Below are 20000 nucleotides of genomic sequence, written 5' to 3'. Positions count from 1 at the left end.
GTGGTTTTGTTTTTTTCCTAACGCTGTAGTCCTCAAATGTTAAATGTATTCCATTCAATGTAAGAAGCGCGGGCGGCTTGACTATTTACCGAACTGCATTGACCCGCTGCAAAACAGAGTGCAGCACTACTGCTGCAGCCGTGACTGTCAAACGCTATTCACATTACCGTACAAATTAAGTTACTGTACACTACCGTAGCCTGCGTGGAAACTTTGAAATGGTCCCCTCCCGAGAGCTCGCTGCCCATTCCTTCCTCCGCCTTTTCCCCTTCAGCAAAGGCCTGTTCAGAGGGCACGTTATACTCCCTGTTGTGGCTCTATTGTTGGTTCCAAACATTTCCACGTTGCCAACAAACCCACTGATGCACCCAGAGACTTTGGATGCACGCAGATCAAAGAAACAGATTGTCCAACAGGTTCAATGTCATTTTTGGTTGCATTTACTGTCGTGTCGAAGTGCAGTGATATACATTACAATACAAACAGGCACATTCTCTCTTCCTTATGGCATGGTCTCTGTGTTGTGCTGTCTGTCTGTCTTTCTCTCTGTCTATCTGGTGAAAACCGTTTGTCCACCAGGTGCATGCCGCTCCCCAATCACCCAGGCCTACTTATACCCTCTGTCAAGCAATTAGGCCTGGGGAGGCGTGCCCCTGTTGTCCAAACAATAATTAAATTATAACCCATGAAACCAATGCAGTAGCTACAACAATTGTGATAATAATAATAATAATAATAATAATAAATAGACATACAAACAGTGAGGATGGCTTCTACACTTACGTTATACTCGCGTGAGTATTCACGTTATACTCACGTGACTGGGCGTTATCCGTCTGCTTGACGACGACGACGGGGGCTTCGTTTCGACCGCAGGTGTTTTTCCCCGTTCGTTTTCTGTCTCCATCTCTAGCGGTCAAGACTCTTCCTCGTTGTTGGAGTAGAAGTACTTCACAAGGTTGTCTGAGGCACACACAGCCGCGCTGCTGCCTGCTTGCATGTGGTGGAAAAAAAGTACACTCAACATTTTTGTATCAATACTGCATTGTAGAAATGTACTTGAATACAAGTATTGGTATGAAAGTGTACTTAAAGTACCAAAAGTACAAAGTTACTCATTATGCGGCCCGGAATGTCTCATTTCACAACTTTTAAAATGTATAAATAAATACAAAAATGTATGTATATAATTCTTTTTGAAAATGCAGATCTACAGAAGTCGATCTGCTATTTTCAATTGGCCAGAATGTACTGTATATAGGGTAAGGTTGAAGTGGTAAATGTATTTTGTAATTTTTGTAATACAAATATTGATTTAAGTTTCTTAAATGTGGTGGAGTAAAAAAAGAATACATAAAATTGGAAGTATAAAAAATATATACTCAAAAAAATACCTCAACATTGTACAGTACTTTCCGTCACACCACTGGCTGCTTGCTGCATCTCACTTGGCTTGATTTGTCACAGGCTTTGAGGAGACAAGGTTTTACATTGAGAGGAAAGTACTTTCTTTTCCCCCGCCATGATTTCACTTTGCACTTTGCACGCAGCTGGATAGCTGTAGCCATGGCCTGCATGGAAGCAGAGGGGTTACTGGCTGCAAAACTTCATGATTACTGTGCCTTAACCCTCTAACACCCGCATTAATTTCTACTTGCAAAAAATAGATTTCAACCTTACTACTACTTTCTACTACTAGGACTGACACTAAAAAATATGTAAAAAAAAAAAAAAGTTTGATGAAAATTTTATAATAATTATATAATAATTATATAATAATATAATAAATTAATAATTTACATTTGGGGGATATCTTTCACAATAATGAATAAAACATGTTCTAGACATTCTAATGATCACAAAAAAACATATATTACAATTATTTTACCTACTTTTATTAGGGTAAAGGTCAAAAGTCTTAGGTTAAAAAATGTTCAAAATCGCACAGAGTCCAGACATTTTTTATTTGTGTGAATTTCAGACTCTGTGGGGGGTGTTTATATGCAAATATCATGACCAATGGCATTGAAATGGCATTGCAATGAACATCACTGATGACGTTTAGGTGAAAAAAGAACAGAAACAAATTATAATAATTTAGTAATTAATTAAATTAAATTTGTTGCTAAAAAGCAACTCTGGGTGCTAGAGGGTTAAATATCTAAAGGTTAAAAAAAAAAACCCCAGATATTTTTCTCTTCATATTTTGTCATATATTAAGACTCCAAATTAACTGCATTTGCATAGGAATGAATTTGTCCCAAGCGTTTAGATCACTTATCTTTCTTTCTTTCTCTCTCTCGCACGCCGCACATGCACATGCACATGCACATGCACATGCACATGCACATGCACATGCACATGCACATGCACATGCACATGCACATGCACATGCACATGCACAATTGCACATGCACACACAGATAGACAGACAGACGGACCCTAGCCTGGGCACCATTTCATTTAGCGTATACAGTATGATCCTGCCGGGAGTGGATGATATCCTTACGTCATGTTGTATAGTATTGTTTTGTAGTCGACAGGCAGGAACAACAGGCGGCGACTTTATTGAGGAAAAGGAAGGTTCCTTCCTTTTTTTCTCAATAAAAGCTACAGGCTATACGAGAGCTTTTATTTGAGGGAAAAGGAAGGAACCTTCCTTTTCCCTCAATAAAGTTGCCGCCTGTTGTTCCTGCCTGTCGACTACAGAACAACACTACAACATGACGTATAGCGATATCGTCCGCTCCCGACAGAATCATACGGACTTTTGAAACGGAGACCATGCAGGCTTTCCTCCGAGGTGGTGGTGGAAAGCCTGGTGAGGCGAGGTTAGGGGGGGACCCTTTGGAAACATCTGACATCAGATTTCATAAAAAAAAAAAAAAAAAGTTTCCCCTCGTCTCCCAGCTGTCAGCTGGATAATGTCACTTTTTCCCCAGCAGGGATGAACTCAGGACTGACTTTTAGAGACTTGACGCCTGTATTAACTATAGCATCTCTAACGCAGAGACTAACGTCTCTCTAACTCCAGTGTTGGGTCAGCTACACGTAGCTTAACTTGCCCAACACTGGTTTTAACTATTCCTCTTAGTGATCTAATTATTGATTTGATGTTTTGCTCCGGTAATAATTGAAAAATAGCAGATCTACAAGCTCATAGCGTGCCACCGAGTGGCACGCTACGAGCTTGTAGGTCTGCTATTTTTGAAAAATCGAAGAACGACTGACATAGAAACATAGCTTTTTCAGAAAACTGTCATCTTCAAACAGACATTTTTAGAATCTGATCTCAGGTCAAAATGGGTTCAAGTTAATTGATAGGCCTATTAGCTATGATTCATTGCTATCCGCAGTGTAAGCTAAATGTACTGGCCCGACATTGCCTAACTCAGAGACTTGATTCGACTAGTAGAAACAGTTAAAACTTTGAATTTGATTACAGTTTGGCATTAGGACAGGTGTGAGGATGACATTCCATCTGTGTGATTACCTCTATAGGGAAACTCTTCGTTGTTGTCATCGTAGAGCAGCAGGGACAATTTCACAAATGTTATAATTGAGGCGTGTGCATGTGTCATGCGTGTGCCATGCGTGTGTGTGTGTGTGTGTGTGTGTGTGTGTGTGTGTGTGTGTGTGTCCTGTGTGTGCGTGTGTATTATGAGTGTGTGTCGAACGCGAGATAGGAAGCTGTATCGTGGAGGAGGGGGGGGGGGTGAGCTAGTCATTCGTCGATGAGAGTTCTCACTGTTCTTCAAAGAAAGAGAGGAGAAAACACAGATGTTCAGTTCAACTGTTGAACCTTAAAACAAACAAACAAAGCAAAAAAAAGGAAAAAAACCTGTTTGATTCTTTTTTTTTAGACCATTCACATCGTCTCCTTCCTTATACAGCCCCAGCCGGAGTCAGTCCTGGCTATATACTGTATGAGGTGACATTATAGGCATGAAACTGTCCTCCTCAGACAGACAAACAGGGCAGATACAGGGAGAGGATATATACCACTACAGTAGCAGTTAGTGGACATGAGCAGTGCGCAATAGTTTGTGTGAGTGTGTGTGTGTGTGTGTATACACACGCACACATAATGTGCATGTGTGTGTGTGGTTCAGGGTGTGTCATTATATAGTGACTCAGCGCGCGCAAGAGCAATGTGTGTGTGTGTGTGTGTGTGTGTGTGTGTGTGTGTGTGTGTGTGTGTGTGTGTGCGTGCGTGTCCGTGTGGTAACTGGAATTTGTCCTGCTTCTTTCCGTACACGTCTTAAGGAACCGTCCTAAAATAACACTACACAAACCTGCTGTACCCATTCACTCTGTGGGCTCTCTCTCTCTCTCTCTCTCTCTCTCTCTCTGTCACTCTGTGTGTGTGTCTCTCTCTCTCTCTCTCTCTGTCACTCTCTCTGTCTGTCTGTCTTTCTCTCTCTCTCTCTCTCTCTGTCACTCTCTCTGTCTGTCTGTCTTTCTCTCTCTCTCTCTCTCTCTCTCTCTCTCTCTATCTCTCTCTCTCTGTCACTCTGTCTGTCACTCTCTCTGTCTGTCTCTCTCTCTATCTCTCTCTGTCTCTCTCTCTCTCTCTCTGTCACTCTATGTGCGTGTCTCTCTCTCTCTCTCTCTCTCTCTCTCTCTCTCTCTCTCTCTCTCTCTCTCTCTCTCTCTCTCCTATCCTTCTACTGTGTGGCACTTTCCTATAAAGGAACACTATGTATTTTTCCTTCATGGAGATTCTCAGCTCTTCATGATGATGATGATGATGATGATGATGATGTAAACAGCCTTTCATTTGAATCACAATTAGGCCCCATTTAGACTGCAGTCACATCCAGTCAAATCTGATCCAAAAATCAACAAAAAAAATCTCTCAAATCTCATCTTTTGGCCCCCGACCGTTCACAGTGCCATTTGCCACAGTGACCAGATGGGATCTGATCACAGATCTGTGTGTTCAGACCGGCAGCCAAATCCAGCCTGATTGAATCAGATCTGTGCCACATCGTATAATACGTCCAGATTGGAATCTGATTTGTTTTAATCCATTTTGACCTGAGATCAGATTAAAAAAAAATGTCTTCTTCTACATCCTGACAGTTTTCTGAAAAAGCTATATGTTTCTATGTCAGTCGTGTTCTTCGATTTTTCAAAAAATAGCAGACCTACAGTACAAGCTCATATAGCGCGCCACTCGGTCAGATTACTACTGCGTTTAGACTGAGACAGATCTCCTGGAATCAGATTTGAATCAGATTTGAAGTCACATTGGGAAACAATGTGATTCCATGTGACAAATCAGATTTCAATGTTGATCTGATTCAGGCTATAGATTTGGCTGCCAGTGTAAATGACACACACACACACACACACCACACACACACACACACACACACACACAATATCAATCAATACTTTGTAAACTTGACCTTTTGGCTCTGTAGTTTGGTCGGCTCCTTTTTCCACTTTCCAAACACTTTGCCGAGAATATAGCCAATCTGCAGGCTCACAACAACGCAGGCTTGGAAAGGTGTCGAAATGGTTAATGTAAAAAAAAAGAAAAAGGAATTAAGTTCCTGTCACACAAATATTTGGCAGTATAATATCTCTTGAGGACCCCCTGGTTTGAAAATGTGCACAGAATGGGTCAGTGGCTGCTCAGTGGCTGGATGGGAACCGCAAGGTTGCCAGTTCGAACCCTGTGGGCTCCTCCCCCAGAGTTGGTGTCAGAAGTGTCCTTGAGCAAGACTCTGAACCCCCTGATTGCTCCTGATGTGCTGGTTGGTGCCTTGCATTGTTTCCGCTCCCATCGGTGTATGAATGCGTGTGTGAATGGGGTGAATGTATAATGCACAATCTTATGTAAAGCGCCTTGGATAATGGCGCTATATAAATGCACCGTTTATACCAATGGGGACACCAGCTTTGGTTAACCTGTGAACCTGTTGGCTCCACCACCAGACTATACAGCCTTTCTTGGAACCGTCCCTCCCTTGTGATATAATTTTGGTTATAAACAAAGTAAGCTTTCATATCTCCTCTCCTGCACTTGTTTATACAACCCATTTTGGGACGTGAACCCCTTTTGGTGTTTTTAAGCATTATGTTATATACTGTAGCTATTTTTGAAAAATCGTGACAATGTGCCGCAAACCTTTGAATATATTCTCTCAGGGCGAATATTTTTAACTCAAATCTTTGCTTCTGGGGGGGGGGGGGGGGGGGGGGGGGTCCCTGAAACTACATATTTTCAGGTGGGGGTCGGCGGCCAATTACATATAAAATCTTTTGGGGGTCCTTGACATGAAAATGTTTAAGAACAACTGACACAGAAACATGTTTTTTTTTTACTGTCATTTAGAAGGCATTCATAGAATCGAGCTCATGTCTAAATGGGTTAATCTGACTGTTTGTGCCAGTTTCACGCTTTCCTCTGAACGAACACATTGTACAGACGGAGCCCCCCCCCCCCCCCCCTCTCTCTCTCTCTCTCTCTCGCTGTCTTACTTCCTCTATGACACTCGCCCAGCGCGCCACGCATGCCGTTCAACATGCAGTTAAACTCATCTAAGATACTAAAATACTAAAATACAAAACAAAGTGCAACGCTGTCGCGAAAACATCGCCGTGTTACAAAATGAATCTATTTTGAGCGGTTTGAACATGAGACAGAATCAATGCAGACGAACCTGCATATACAGATTTGTCTGGCTATACAGTATATATAGGGTATATATGCGCATGCGTGACATCATCATCAAACCAGGAAGTTATGCAGGAATGTCTATACTGTGTTGCAAAAAACCTACTTTCCGGCCTTGATATAGCCCCATATAACATCCAAACAGAAAAGTCCTATATCTGATTGCATTAAACAACGTTAAACAATGTTAACCCATTCTGGGCGGGGAACCCCCTTTGGTGTTTTAAACTAAGCATTATGTTATACTAAGCTCATAGCGCGCTATGAGCTTGTATAGGTCTGCTATTTTTTGAGAAATCGTGAAAATGCAGCACAAATCTTTGAATATATAATTTTTCAGAAGCCTTTTTTATTGGTATTTAAATTGGTTAAACTCACTTTTCCCTCTCAACTTTGCCACTCAATTTGACACTCAATTTGCCATTCACTTTTATGCATGCGGCGCATATACCCTCGATATGTGTCGTGGCACTGTTTGTGTAAATGTTTATTTTTGTTATACCGCGTGGTGCATACTGTTTTGTAATAAGTAGCCTTGCCGAGCCATGAGGCTCATATAGGGACAGGAGCCTATCTCCTCGTTTCTGTATAGCGTGAGGCAGCTTGATGTACAAGTGTACACCCCCTGGACATGACGCTAGTATGTCGCAGGGACTTATACCCCCCCCCAATCCAACCCTTTGATGCTGAGTGTCAAGCATGGAGAGGCACTGGGTCCCATTTTATGACAGTCTTTGGTATGACCCGGCCGGGCGGGGATCGAACCGCCGACCTCCCAGTCTCAGGGCGCGGACACTCTAAACCACAAAGGCCACTGAGCTGGTGTTTTGTAATAAGGTTCATATGTAGGATGTGTTGTGTTGCTCCTGCTCCCCGTCCATGTTATTGCACTGGGCCCCCGAGGCGCTGCAGTCCACAGAAAAAGAGAGCAAAGAAAAAAGACAAATGAAAGACGTTGGGACAAGACAAAGACGTCTAGACTATAGGAACGATAAGAACCGTCAGTCACTCTGTCACTCTTGACAGTCACGACAGGAGGGAGTCGAAAATAAACACGCGCGCGCAGCCATGCACACACACACACATGAAGGCTGTTAACCCGTTCTGACCTGAGATCAGATTCTAAAAATGTCTTCTATACAACCAGTATTTTCTGAAAAAGCCATGTTTATATATGGCAGTCGTTCTTCGATTTTTCAAAAAATAGCAGACCTACAGGCTCGTATATGAGCTTGTAGATCTGCTTTTTTTTCAACAGCTAAAGCATAGCATAATGCCAACGCCAAAAGAATGGGTTAATGCTGTCACCGTTTGTGAATTATGTCTTTTACAGTGGCTTTGTGTGAACTCTGCAAGATCGTATATTTCTACTTGCAATTTTTTTTTTCCAACCTTACTACTACTTGTACTACTAATTTCACAATGATAAATGTACATGTTCTAGACATTCTAATGATCACAAAAAAAAAATATATATATTGCGGACATTTAACTTTTTTTCCCCAGGGTTAAAGGTTAAAAAGTGTTACAAATGTTCCGAGATTTTTGAAGTTGTGTGCATTTCTGCCCCCTGGTGGTGGTGTCCCCATGTAACGATAATGATTTTTGTTTTTGTTTTTTTTTCGCTTTAGCCGATCTATACAAGCTCACAACGCATTGTGAGCCTGTAATGGCTATATACTTTCATTGTACATTTCATTATACATTATGACTGACTTATATATTCTATATAAATTCTAGAAGTGTATAGGGCTATATAAGTGTTTTTTTTTAAAGCTCGCAAGTCGCAATGTGTATGACTGTGACGCAGTGTTGCGTTTGACCTAAAACTTTATTGAATGATTTTGAGTGGTGCAACCACTCAAAAAGGAACAGCAACAAGGAACAGCAATGTGCGTGTTCACCTATACCTATGTGTTCGTTCACCTACCTGGCAATGAGCACCAGTATATGACTATGAGTACCAGTAGGGGGGCGCTGTTGTGCCAGAAACGGAGAGATAGTTATTTGTGCTGCACTGTTGCCTGCTCATGAGAGAGACAGAGAGAGAGAGAGAGAGAGAGGAGAGAGGGGGGGGGGGGGGAGTTGCACCACTCAGTTCACACGGGTGTGATTTTTACTTACTTATACATTCTGAAACGGCCGTTTGCAGTTTCTCGGAGAGGGAGGGAGGGGGGCTGGTGGGGGGAGAAGATGGAGGGGCGCTCCTCTCACTGTGACTCACCAGCTGTCAAACCTTCTTCTTCTTCTTCTCAGACAGCAGCAGGAAGAATGGCAGACTAAGGAAAACAAAACACACACACACACACACACACACACACACACACACACACACACACACACACACAGAAAGACTCGGTGTGACAGAAAGGTATTTCCGCGGACGACCCAAACCGTCATCCCATGAGTTTTGACACAGACTGCAGGTTTTTTTTTTTTTTTTAGACGCTTCTCTCGCTGCTATTATAACTCGCCTATATATATCGCCTCGGCTTGTTCCCGCTGCAGCAACAACGCAGGCGTTGACGTTAACCCATTCTGACCTGAGATCAGATTCATACGAGGTTTCCACTGGACACACCCTGGTCTGATGAACCCATTCTGACCTGAGATCAGATTCTAAAAAAATGTCAGTCGTTCTTCGATTTTTCAAAAATAGCAGACCTACAAGCTCGTAGCGCGCCACTCGGTGGCGCGCTATGAGCTTGTAGATCTGCTATTTTTCAATAGCTAAAGCATAACATAGTGCTAACACCAAAATGGGTTCCCGGTCAGAATGGGTTAACACGTCGACTGCAGCGGAGAATTGTGAACCGTGAAAATCCCCAATCCCGATAATATACCACAGTCTTTGTTTTAGCCGACACCGATACAGAATACCGATATATATATATATACCAGAGAATAATATTTGTAATATACAAAAAGAAAGAAATATCTTTAGTTATTTTAAAGTCCACCGACCGGGGAAGAGTGTTTATGGCTATATCTAGCTATATATCTCGTGTTGTGTTTATATAGCAGACTGCACACTCAAATGTGCACTTGCCGTTTGGGGCAACTCCAAAGCAAACTCCACATGCCCCGACATTTTATTTTACCTGTCATAGTGTCAACCCCCTTACCCCCCTGTGTCGTATCGCTGGTTAGATTAGACCGATACCGATATGACCAGATTTGAACAAATAAGGGCCGATACATTACCGATACAGTATCGAGACATCTCTAAATTGCTGGGCGCCATGATTTTAAAGGACCACTTCACCACTTTTCAACCTATCTTCATATAATAGGTCCTCACTAATAATCACGAAAAAAATGGCACGATTGTTTTCTACTCTAGTCTGTGTCTCATAGGAGGGCTGTGGGCAGTTTAGAAACTGTGACATGGAAGATCATTAGGCAGATCTTTTTTTAACAAAAAAAGGTTTAGATTATCATTATCCATTTTTGCATTGCAACTTTTCAGGACTAGAAAGCCTGCAGTTTCTATTAGCTTTGTATTCCCCGTCGATGATGTCACTGGAAGACGGTTTCCAAACTGCCCACAGCCCTCCTATGAGACACAGACTGAGTAGATTTTTTTTTTTTGCCATTTTTTCATGATTATTTGTGAGGACCTATTATATGAAGATAGGTTTGAAAAGTGGTGAAGTGGTCCTTTAATGGATTAAATAACCCCTTGGCGTTCGGGGTGTTATAATGACTGCAACGCACACCCTCTCGTGTGTTAATGCTTAACCCATTCTGACCTGAGATCAGATTCATACGAGGTTTCCACTGGACAAACACTGGTCTGATTAACCCATTCTGACCTGAGATCAGATTCTAAAAATGTCAGTCGTTCTTCGATCTTTCAAAAATAGCGGATCTACAAGCTCGTAGCGCGCCACTCGGTGGCGCGCTACGAGCTTGTAGATCTGCTCTTTTTCAATAGCTAAAGCACGACATGATGCTAACACCAAAATGGGTTAATCGGCAGCTATACCGGAGTGCGGCTATACTCCTGCCACTACTCACATAATCTCCTAGTTTAATTCGATTTAAAAAAAAAGGAAAAAAAAGTGGATATGATCAAATGTAGATAATGAAAACATATCAGGCATTTCCAAAAAGGAAATGCATGTTGTTTTAATTCATTCTGACCAGAAGCAGAGGGTTTTTAAAAAACATATCCCCACCGGCCATAAAAGTGAACGATCAGAGAGGGGATTATTATCACATTCAGAACGGGAACCCCCTTTTGGTGTTTCAAGCGTTATGTTATACTATTGGAAAAATAGCAGATCTACAAGCTCATAGCGCGGCACCGAGTGCCGCGCTACGAGCTTATAGGTCTGCTATTTTTTGAAAATTTGTGAAAATGTGGAGCAAATCTTTGAATATATATTCTTTCAGAGCGAACATTTTTAACAAAAATCTTTGCTTCTGGGGGGTCCCTGGAACAACATATTTTGAGATGGGGGGGGTCCTTGACATGAAAAAGGTTGAGCACCACTGAGTCACTGACACAGAAACAGAAAACGGTTAGACTTCAGCAGCCTTTTTCTTTGTAATCGACCTCAGTCCAAAATGGGTTATATCCCCCATCCCTCCCCACCCAGGACATCCGACCCTGATTATAGCTAAAAGTTTGCTATATTTTCCGCATTATGTTGTCGTTCCTGTATCCTGCCCCACCACCAGAATCATGGGGATTTGATTCCTTTCATGGTGCAGCATCCGGCTTGGGCCCGATGCGCAAACAAACACAATTTGCCTTTTTTTTGGGTTCTTGGGTGGGAAGCCGGCACGTGGAAGTTCCATCTCTCTGTCATTGTAGCAACCATGCAGGACACCTGTTCAGAAGTCATGTTCCTCTATGCTTTATATCTCTCTCTCTCTCTCTCTCTCTCTCTCTCTCTCTCTCTCTCTCTCTCTCTCTCTCTCTCTCTCTCTCATATAAAGCAGGCAACAGTGCAGCACTCTCTCTCGGTTTCTGGCACAACAGCGCACAACAGCGCCCCCTACTGGTGCTAATAGTCATACTCGTGCTCATTAACGTCACACGGACACATATAGGTGAACACACCACTCAAAAATCAGACACGTCTGAAGTGAGTGGTACTGTACTGTACTGTACTGTACTGTACTGTACTTTACTGTACTGTACTTTACTGTACAAGCCCTCCTCCCTGGCCTGGTGCGACAGTGACACATGGTGGTGAACATACGCTACTATAACGCTATTTCCGTGCTTGGGCAGACAGACAGACCCAGCGACACACATGGCTGTCTAAAACAAATCACACTCGTGTCGTGTGCTGCATGTGAGGGGCGCCTCACTCCTTTTAAACCAACGCCGTATACTCTAAACAGACATTTAAAGTCCATATAAGGCTTGGCTGCCACGTGACGTCAAGTTTAGTACTCTAAAGTTTCATAGAAAACTGCAGGATTTAGAAGACATTTTGTGTAGAATCATTCCCATGGGTCAAAATGGGTTACGTTTCTATATCTGAACCAAAGCTCGGTGTGGTTGAATCAGTGTGAGATCTGCAGGGGATCTTGTGTGTTCTTGTTGGGGGTTCTATGAGTGTTATAGGAAAGTTCTAGGTGTTAATGTCTGAGCCTCACACACTTAGCTGTGTGTGTGTGCGTGCGTGCATGTGTGTGTGTGTGTGTGTGTGTGTGTGTGTGTGTGTGTGTGTGTGTGTGTGTGTGTGTGTGTGTGTGTGTGTGTGTGTGTGTGTGTGTGCGTGCGTGTGCGCGTGCGCGTGCGTGTGCGTGCGTGTGTGTGCGACATATCCTAGCCTGGCACACCACAGTCCACAGAGTCAATCTAACACAATGGCAGGTGGGGGAACCAAGAAACTGGCATGCTGTGTACGTGCTGGGTGTGTCTGAAGCAGGTTAGTCAGGTGTGTGTGCGTGCGTGTGTGCATGTGTGTGTGCGTGTGTGTGTGTGTGTGTGTGTGTGTGTGTGTGACATAAAAACTATCGTTGGATGGCTCGGGGGCGGGGGGGCACTTGTTTGTGGAAAATCTGGTCTGCTGAGATGTGTGTGTGTGTGTGTGTGTGTGTGTGTGTGTGTGTGTGTGTGTGTGTGTGTGTGTGTGTGTGTGTGTGTGTGTGTGTGTGTGTGTGTGTGTGTGTGTGTGTGTGTGTGTGTGTGTGTGTGTGTGTGTGTGTGTGTGTGTGTGTGTGTGCGTGCGTGCGTGCGTGCTTGTGATATTGTTCATGAGGTCCGTAGGCAGGAGAACATGCCGTGTGTGTTAAAAAAAAAAGCTATCATGTTTACATTTAGACTTGAATGGTCAATTTCAACCATTCATTGTAATGGCATCCGGTAACAATAACGTATGTTGTTGTACTATAGTCACTGGTTTGCAGTATAGTTATCAGGCTGGAACTACCAGACCGGAATTAGAATTACCCCCAAAAAAGAATTCCCTGCGATTCAGGGCATCATCATTTTAGGGCCTAATAATACCCAAACAACCCCCTTGCTGCACCGTAGTTTAGGGCTCATTGGTTCCCAACATTTTTATACTGAAGTACCACCTCAGAAAATATTTGGCTCTCCAAGTACCGCCATAACAACTGAATAATGCTGCTGTCTAATATCACTAATCAGCTGGTGATATTTCTAATGTAAATCCGTGTGCTGTCAAATCTTCTATATTGACGGCCAGGTGGATGGCCCATTTCAACCAATTGCTTGGTCCAGAAGTATACTACCTGTAGTAATATACATATTTCTTTCCACTTCTGTCTTTTTGAGTGGTGCAACCACTCCAAGGGACAGCAATGTCTGTGTTCACGGTACCTATGCCTGTGTTCACCTATGAGTGACCACTCGGTTCACAATTTTCTTTCCTCCTTTTTTTGGGGCAAGACTCAGCAGTGGCACTATACTAGTACCAGTACCAACTTTAGCTTATATAGGTAATAGTTTGTTTGGTATTATCTATCTTATCTATCTTCTATTCCAAGTCGTATAGGAACTGGCGAGACCAAACTGTAGTAGTTCTACTCGATTCCCGCATTTTCATTGAGACACTTCAGCTCAGGGCTAACGCATTTATCGTTTATTTGCAATGATAGATGCATTTCGTTTGGCAGTGTGGCTCTGCTCACGTGATGAATGCTGGGGCCTTGGTTATAGTCTTCGGTCTTCCCATTATAAGTCTAATGTGTTGAACGCAGACATCTGAACTACTGTGTCACATATAGCATGTAGACTAGAGTGAACGCAGAATAGCGACTGCTTAAATGAACCCCCCTGATGTACTGCGTGTTATCTCGAAGCAAACGAGCGACAGACAGACTGATTAGTGGGAGTACATATGAATTAACTATTAACGAATGAAAGGGGGGGGGGGGGGGGGATAATTAGAAGCAGCTTCCTGACTTCTGTGGCTCCATGAATTATCGCTGCGCTGGATTAAATGGAGGATTGTGGAGCCAAAACAAAGTGGTGCCGGAAAAAACCGGAACCACTGTTTGTTTTTTTTGTCAGGTGAAACCTGACTAACAATTAACAGCTCATGAAATGTAGAAGACCTAGTCATATACATGAGTCATACCGAGTATACCTTGTCCCATGATTGGCTGCCACACACACACTGCTGTCATGTATTGGTTACTCGGGTCACATGACCAGGAAGCAAGGTATAACAGAATTTTTTTAGAGACACCCAATGGTGTGTAATGTAATGTTATGATTGACTGAGAACCGGCCGGTTGAGAGGAGCGTTCGTTACTAAATAAAGAAACGTTCACCTGACAAATATCACAATCATTGTCATTTGTTTTATATATCTGTGGCCTATAGACCGGATCTCAGGTTTCCCTCCCGAGGTGGAAAGCCTGGTGACGCGAGGTTATACATCTGTACAGGTGTTTCTTTATTTCAGCCACCTCCTATATGTCAAGCTTTGAAGACAAAAGTGTGTTTTAAACTATAAAAGTGAGGACGCAAATTGTGATTGGGCCAGAATGAATGATGTATGATGACGTATAATGATAAGAGCACCCCTCACTTCACACGGGTGTGATTTTTACATTACACACAGCCCGAAGATTTGTATAGCGGCAGTTTTATCCAAAAACGCTTTACATAGATTGTGCATTACATTCAACCACACCGCAGGCGCACACACACACACACACACGCACATGCACACACACACACACACACACACACACACACACACACACACACACACATTCATACACCGATGGCGGAGGAAACCATGCAAGGCACCGACCTGCACATCGGGAGTTGAGAGGAGTCTCGCTCAAGGACACTAAACGAGGGAGGGCAGAATCCATTTTGCCGGCCTGGCCTGCCGGCCGGTAAACAGGGTAAACGACCGGCCGGCCCTTAAAATGACCGGAAGGCCGGGCCGGCAATATGGATTCTGCCCTTGCTGCACTAAACTCTGGTCTACATTACAAGCTCACAACAACAAACACGTCGCAGCACTTGTAGATTGTCTATTTTCGGTTGCAGGACACCGTGTTCAAAGTATTATGAAGCGTGAAGCCTTTAGCTGGAGACGTAGCGTATATACGTATACACGGCATTGATTTTTTACTACACGGAGAAGAGAAACCTTTTTCAACGCAAACGCGCAAATTCGATCAAAGTTCAGGAGACGTTTGGAAAGGTGATCCCCTTGATGAACGCTGCCTTCAGGTTACGGCGTGTAAAGGAATTTGGGAAAGGGTGCCATTTGCATTTCTGTCACTACAGTGAAGGCTTTTTACAGGCGGGGTCAAAGGGCAGGGGCTCGAGCATAAACATAAAGGTTATATGACATTAATTTTAATACATTTTTATTTTATTTATTTTTTGTTTTATGACCTCAATTGCGCCCCCAAAAACCTGAACTTTGAATATTCAGTGGATTTTCTGGGGTTTTCTCTGGGGGTTTGGAAGCCTTTTGAGCTGCAATGAAAACAGTCAAAACAAGTGAAAACGGTGACATCTGGCTGGCATATCCCATTGACATATCTATGGGATTTGCAGGCTGTGACATCACAAACAGCAGGAAAATCAGAGCACTTGTTTGAGCCAGAAAACCCCAGGCCACAGAAAATCTACTGAAAGTTCAATTGAGCTCAGAAAATAATCACAATCCCTTTTACGCCTTTGATGTCTAGTGTATGTGTGTGTGCGTGTGCGTGATAGACTTACAAACCCACACCAGAACATGTGGGGCCACGTTACTTAATTATAAGTCTTAGATGCTGGTGCAGGTTGGTGATGCTGGGGTGGAGCGGTCAGCAGTGAATGAATCATTTCACAGAAGTGCATATTTGTACGTCCTTTAAATGTTCCGATGAATTGAAAATGGAGGACCCTGATGTAAACAAGTCTTTAGTGCTTTGTTCTGGTTTTATCCTCGTATAGCAGTTTTTGTGTTGATCTGTACTTTCGTTGAAATGTATTACCCATTCTAAAAACAGTGAATAACATCATCAATCAATCGGCAGCAAAACAATGTGAAAGAGTGAACACCAGTCTGTTTAAATTGTGTTTCTCAAACATAAGAAAATCTAAACATCTAAAATATCCGATCTACAAGCTCACCGATGCATCGCATCATGACGCATTGTGAGCTTGTAGATTAGCATTTTCTCAAGGACCCCTGGGGGTCCCACTTTAAGAACCTTATAGGCCTATGTCTCTCTCTCTCTCTCTCTCTCTCTTCTGTAATTAAAAGTTCAAGCTGAAGTTCAAGGCCAGAGTGTTGTGGGCAGAGGGGGATGAAGCTAAACCCTCATTAAAATGTCCCCTGGTCTAACAGAGCTGTCAGAGAGAGAGAGAGAGAGAGAGAGAGAGAGAGAGAGATCAACATGGAGTTCATTCCTAGAAACTACTGTTAGTCAGTTAGTTGGACACACCTGCCCCCTGCTGGCAAAAGCATTGAAACTCATGTTCAAATTAGCTCCACAACGATGACGTGAAAGCTTTATGTGTGTGTGCGCACGTGTGTGTGTGTGTGTGTGTGTGTGTGTGTTGCACACACTTCAGCAGAGCAACAAATTATTAAACAAGTTAAGTTTACACAAATTGTGTGTACTGTAGCTATCGTTGACTCCAAATTGACCCGCTGTCTCTGCGTGATGATGTCACTTACTGGCCAACTGGGTTTTACTTCCCGTTTCTGTGACGCATGCAGGTCAAAGACAATCTAGAGCAAGAGACAATAACACTCCCATTAGTTCCCATTGTAACAACCAGCGCCCATGCAGTGCCTCTGCCATTTTGGAGTGATGACCGCTATACTTCCGGTAAACGTTAAAATGTCATGCTGTACAAACAAAAACGTGTTTTTATTCTATTTTTATTCTATTCTATAGAATTTAGATCAACTACAAATGATTCCCGAGCAGGCATGGCTGCGGCTCACCGCTCCAAGAGATGGGTCAAGTGTGACCAAATTTGACTGAGGGACTGCCATTGGATTTTTTTTTTTTTTTCACGTCATGTGAAAGCAGGGAATTCAAACAAAGCTTCAAATTGACATATTGGGTTGTTCAGTTGTACCCACCAGTTTTGGAGATATGGCTTACAGAGTGATGTCTTGCAGAGAAACAGCGAGTTGATAAAACGGACTTGAGAAAGGTTCACTTCTGTGGACTCTTAACGTTACACCTATAGCTACATGTCTAAGCATTTAATTCATATTTACATGTCGATTTCAGCTCCGACACTTATTTCAGACATGCTCTAGGTATATGTGAAGAGTCTGCCTGTGCTGTTAACTCATTTTGGTAAAAAAAAAAGAACATAGTTGTTCTCTGGTGAAAAGCTGGAATTTGCGCGATGGCAGGCTCTCAGTCAAACCTGGTCACAGATGCAGAGAACTAATTTTGCGTATGGGACAAATATTATAGCTAACTTAATCTAACACCAGTAAACATAGACGTCCATGTGATGGTAGTCGCTCGTGCTATATCCTCCTAATCTTTGTCCCCGTGTGCGTGTGTGTGTGTGTGTGTGTGTCCTGTGTCCCCCCCCGCAGGTGGTGATGTCATCAGGCGAGGACGGTCTCATCGGGATCCCCTTCCCGGAGCACAGCAGCGAGCTCCTGTCTCGCCTCAACGACCAGCGCAGGGCGGGGCTGCTGTGCGACCTGACGCTGACGTCGCGGGGCGCGCGCTACCCCACGCACCGCTCCGTCATGGCCGCCGTCAGCCTGTACTTCCGCCGGCTGTTCGGCGTGGACGAGGAGGGCGGCCTCGGAGGTATGGTGTTTTTTTTCTCCTTTTGACTAAAGCTATGACGCTAAAACTGTTCGTCGTTTTCACGGGGGGAAAACTAAATGAAAAGTAAATTAAAGAAAAGCTATGATGACTGAGGTGACTTAAATATACTGAGAATTCTGTACGACATCAAAGCAAATTACATTTTAGTAAAAACAAGTAGAAATTCGTTTTTGTGAATAGTTAGTTTTCTTGGAAAAACAACACAATGGGAAATGTGCACAAAAACGACACCCACTTTTTTTTACTTGTAAAAACTGATTCTGAATCAACTAATCGACTGTGGATTTAGTTGACTAACATTGTGTGACATTTAGTCGACCAAAGCTAGACCAACACTAAACCATTTCAGATGACAAAAAATATGACAAAACTTTTAAGTTTTATTCTAAATCACCACTATAGGCGGGAGAGGGGACTCTGCGTGTTGGACTGTAATTAAAACTTAACTTTAAGTTTTATTCAACCAGGGGGAGGGGACTCTGCGTTCTCGGTGTGCCAGCTGGACTGTAACTAAAACTAACTTTAAGTTTGATTCAACCAGGGGGAGGGGACTCTGCGTTCTCGGTGTGCCAGCTGGACTGTAACTAAAACTAACTTTAAGTTTTATTCAACCAGGGGGAGGGGACTCTGCGTTCTCGGTGTGCCAGCTGGACTGTAACTAAAACTAACTTTAAGTTTTATTCAACCAGGGGGAGGGGACTCTGCGTTCTCGGTGTGCCAGCTGGACTGTAACTAAAACTAACTTTAAGTTTTATTCAACCAGGGGGAGGGGACTCTGCGTTCTCGGTGTGCCAGCTGGACTGCGTGTCTCCGGACGCTCTGGACGCTCTGCTGGACTTCGCCTACACGGCCACGCTGACCATCCGCGCGTCCAACATGAGAGACGTGCTGCGAGCCGCGCAGCTGCTGGGGATCCAGTGTGTGGAGGACGCCTGCCGGGACATCCTGGGAGAGGAGGAGGAGGAGCAGGAGCAGGAGCAGACCAGAGGAGGACACAAGGAGGAGGAGGATCGAAGGGGAGGAAGGGAGAAGGAGGAGGAGGAGGAGCTGGTGGTGGCAATGGGGAGGAGGTAGGCCCGGTCGCAGTTATTACATCCGTCCCATTCGTTCGTCCATCTTCAACCGCTTTTTTCGGGGTCGCGTATTATAACGGGGGGACGAGACTATTTGACATTCAATGTTCTTTTTTCCACAAATGAGTCTTGAAAAATCAGAGTGGTCTTATATTGGGCACATTAAGGGTAATCCCTCCTGTCGATCCTCCTTCCAGTGGAACATTTCAACAATCAGCAGAAATACCCGATCTATAAACAATTGATGTTACTTTGTAATTTGTCTCGGAAAGATTCGTTTCTTAATTATCAGTGTGCATTCGTATAATTATGCGCGCACCGTGAATGTGCTCAGGTTTTTTTTTAGTGCGCCGGGCGGTCTCGTCACAGAGACGGCGTGTGTCTTGTTTACGAGCGGCCGGTTTAAATTGGCCGTTTTAAACGGTTAAAACCTATGGGCCATGGTAAATGATGAACACCTGTGTGGGGGAGTGCTCGAGACACCGCAGTGACGTGGTTGTTGTTTAACTACCTATTATGTAAAAAAAACAAAAACAAACGTAATTTTCTTTTTTTTGTACATTTAAAAACTGTGTATATTGGTGACTATAATCTAGCATTCTAGTTGATCTTGAGGCCTACAAAATAATTGACAATGCGACAAATAATCGTTTTGTGACAGCCCTAGGAGGAAACCTGACCTCCATCACCAACAACACCAACACCTGCTCCACCAACACCAACACCACCACCAACACCACCACCAGCAGGGGGCGACAAGCTACGACAAGCTGGGAACGGCAGCAGCGGAGGGACGGGAGCCGCCGCCGCCGCAGCCGCGAGAGCGAGGATCCCGCCGCAAAACGGACCGCAAGAAGATGAGGAGAGTGTCATCGGTGACAGGAGAGGACGCCGCCCCACCCCAGACCACCGCCATGGACTCCACCACTGCCCTCCTCCAGGGGGCGCAGCAGCAGCAGATCCGCCCCTGCTCCACC

At 43.7% G+C, this 20000-nt stretch overlaps 1 protein-coding gene across 1 annotated transcript in view; it reads left to right on the top strand.

Annotated features, from left to right (window-relative positions):
- Positions 1-20000, top strand: part of zbtb7b (zinc finger and BTB domain containing 7B) — a 42128-nt gene that overhangs the window by 19352 nt on the left and 2776 nt on the right. Inside the window, 3 exon segments of the mRNA XM_080768369.1 lie at positions 17707-17929; positions 18714-19020; positions 19685-20000. Coding sequence (XP_080624495.1) covers positions 17713-17929; positions 18714-19020; positions 19685-20000 — 840 coding nt within the window. The 5' untranslated portion in view covers positions 17707-17712.

This window comes from Protomyctophum bolini (assembly GCF_963924005.1).
Source record: "Protomyctophum bolini genome assembly, chromosome: 7".
Lineage (NCBI taxonomy): Eukaryota > Metazoa > Chordata > Actinopteri > Myctophiformes > Myctophidae > Protomyctophum > Protomyctophum bolini.
This window is presented reverse-complemented; position numbering and strand designations above follow the sequence as displayed.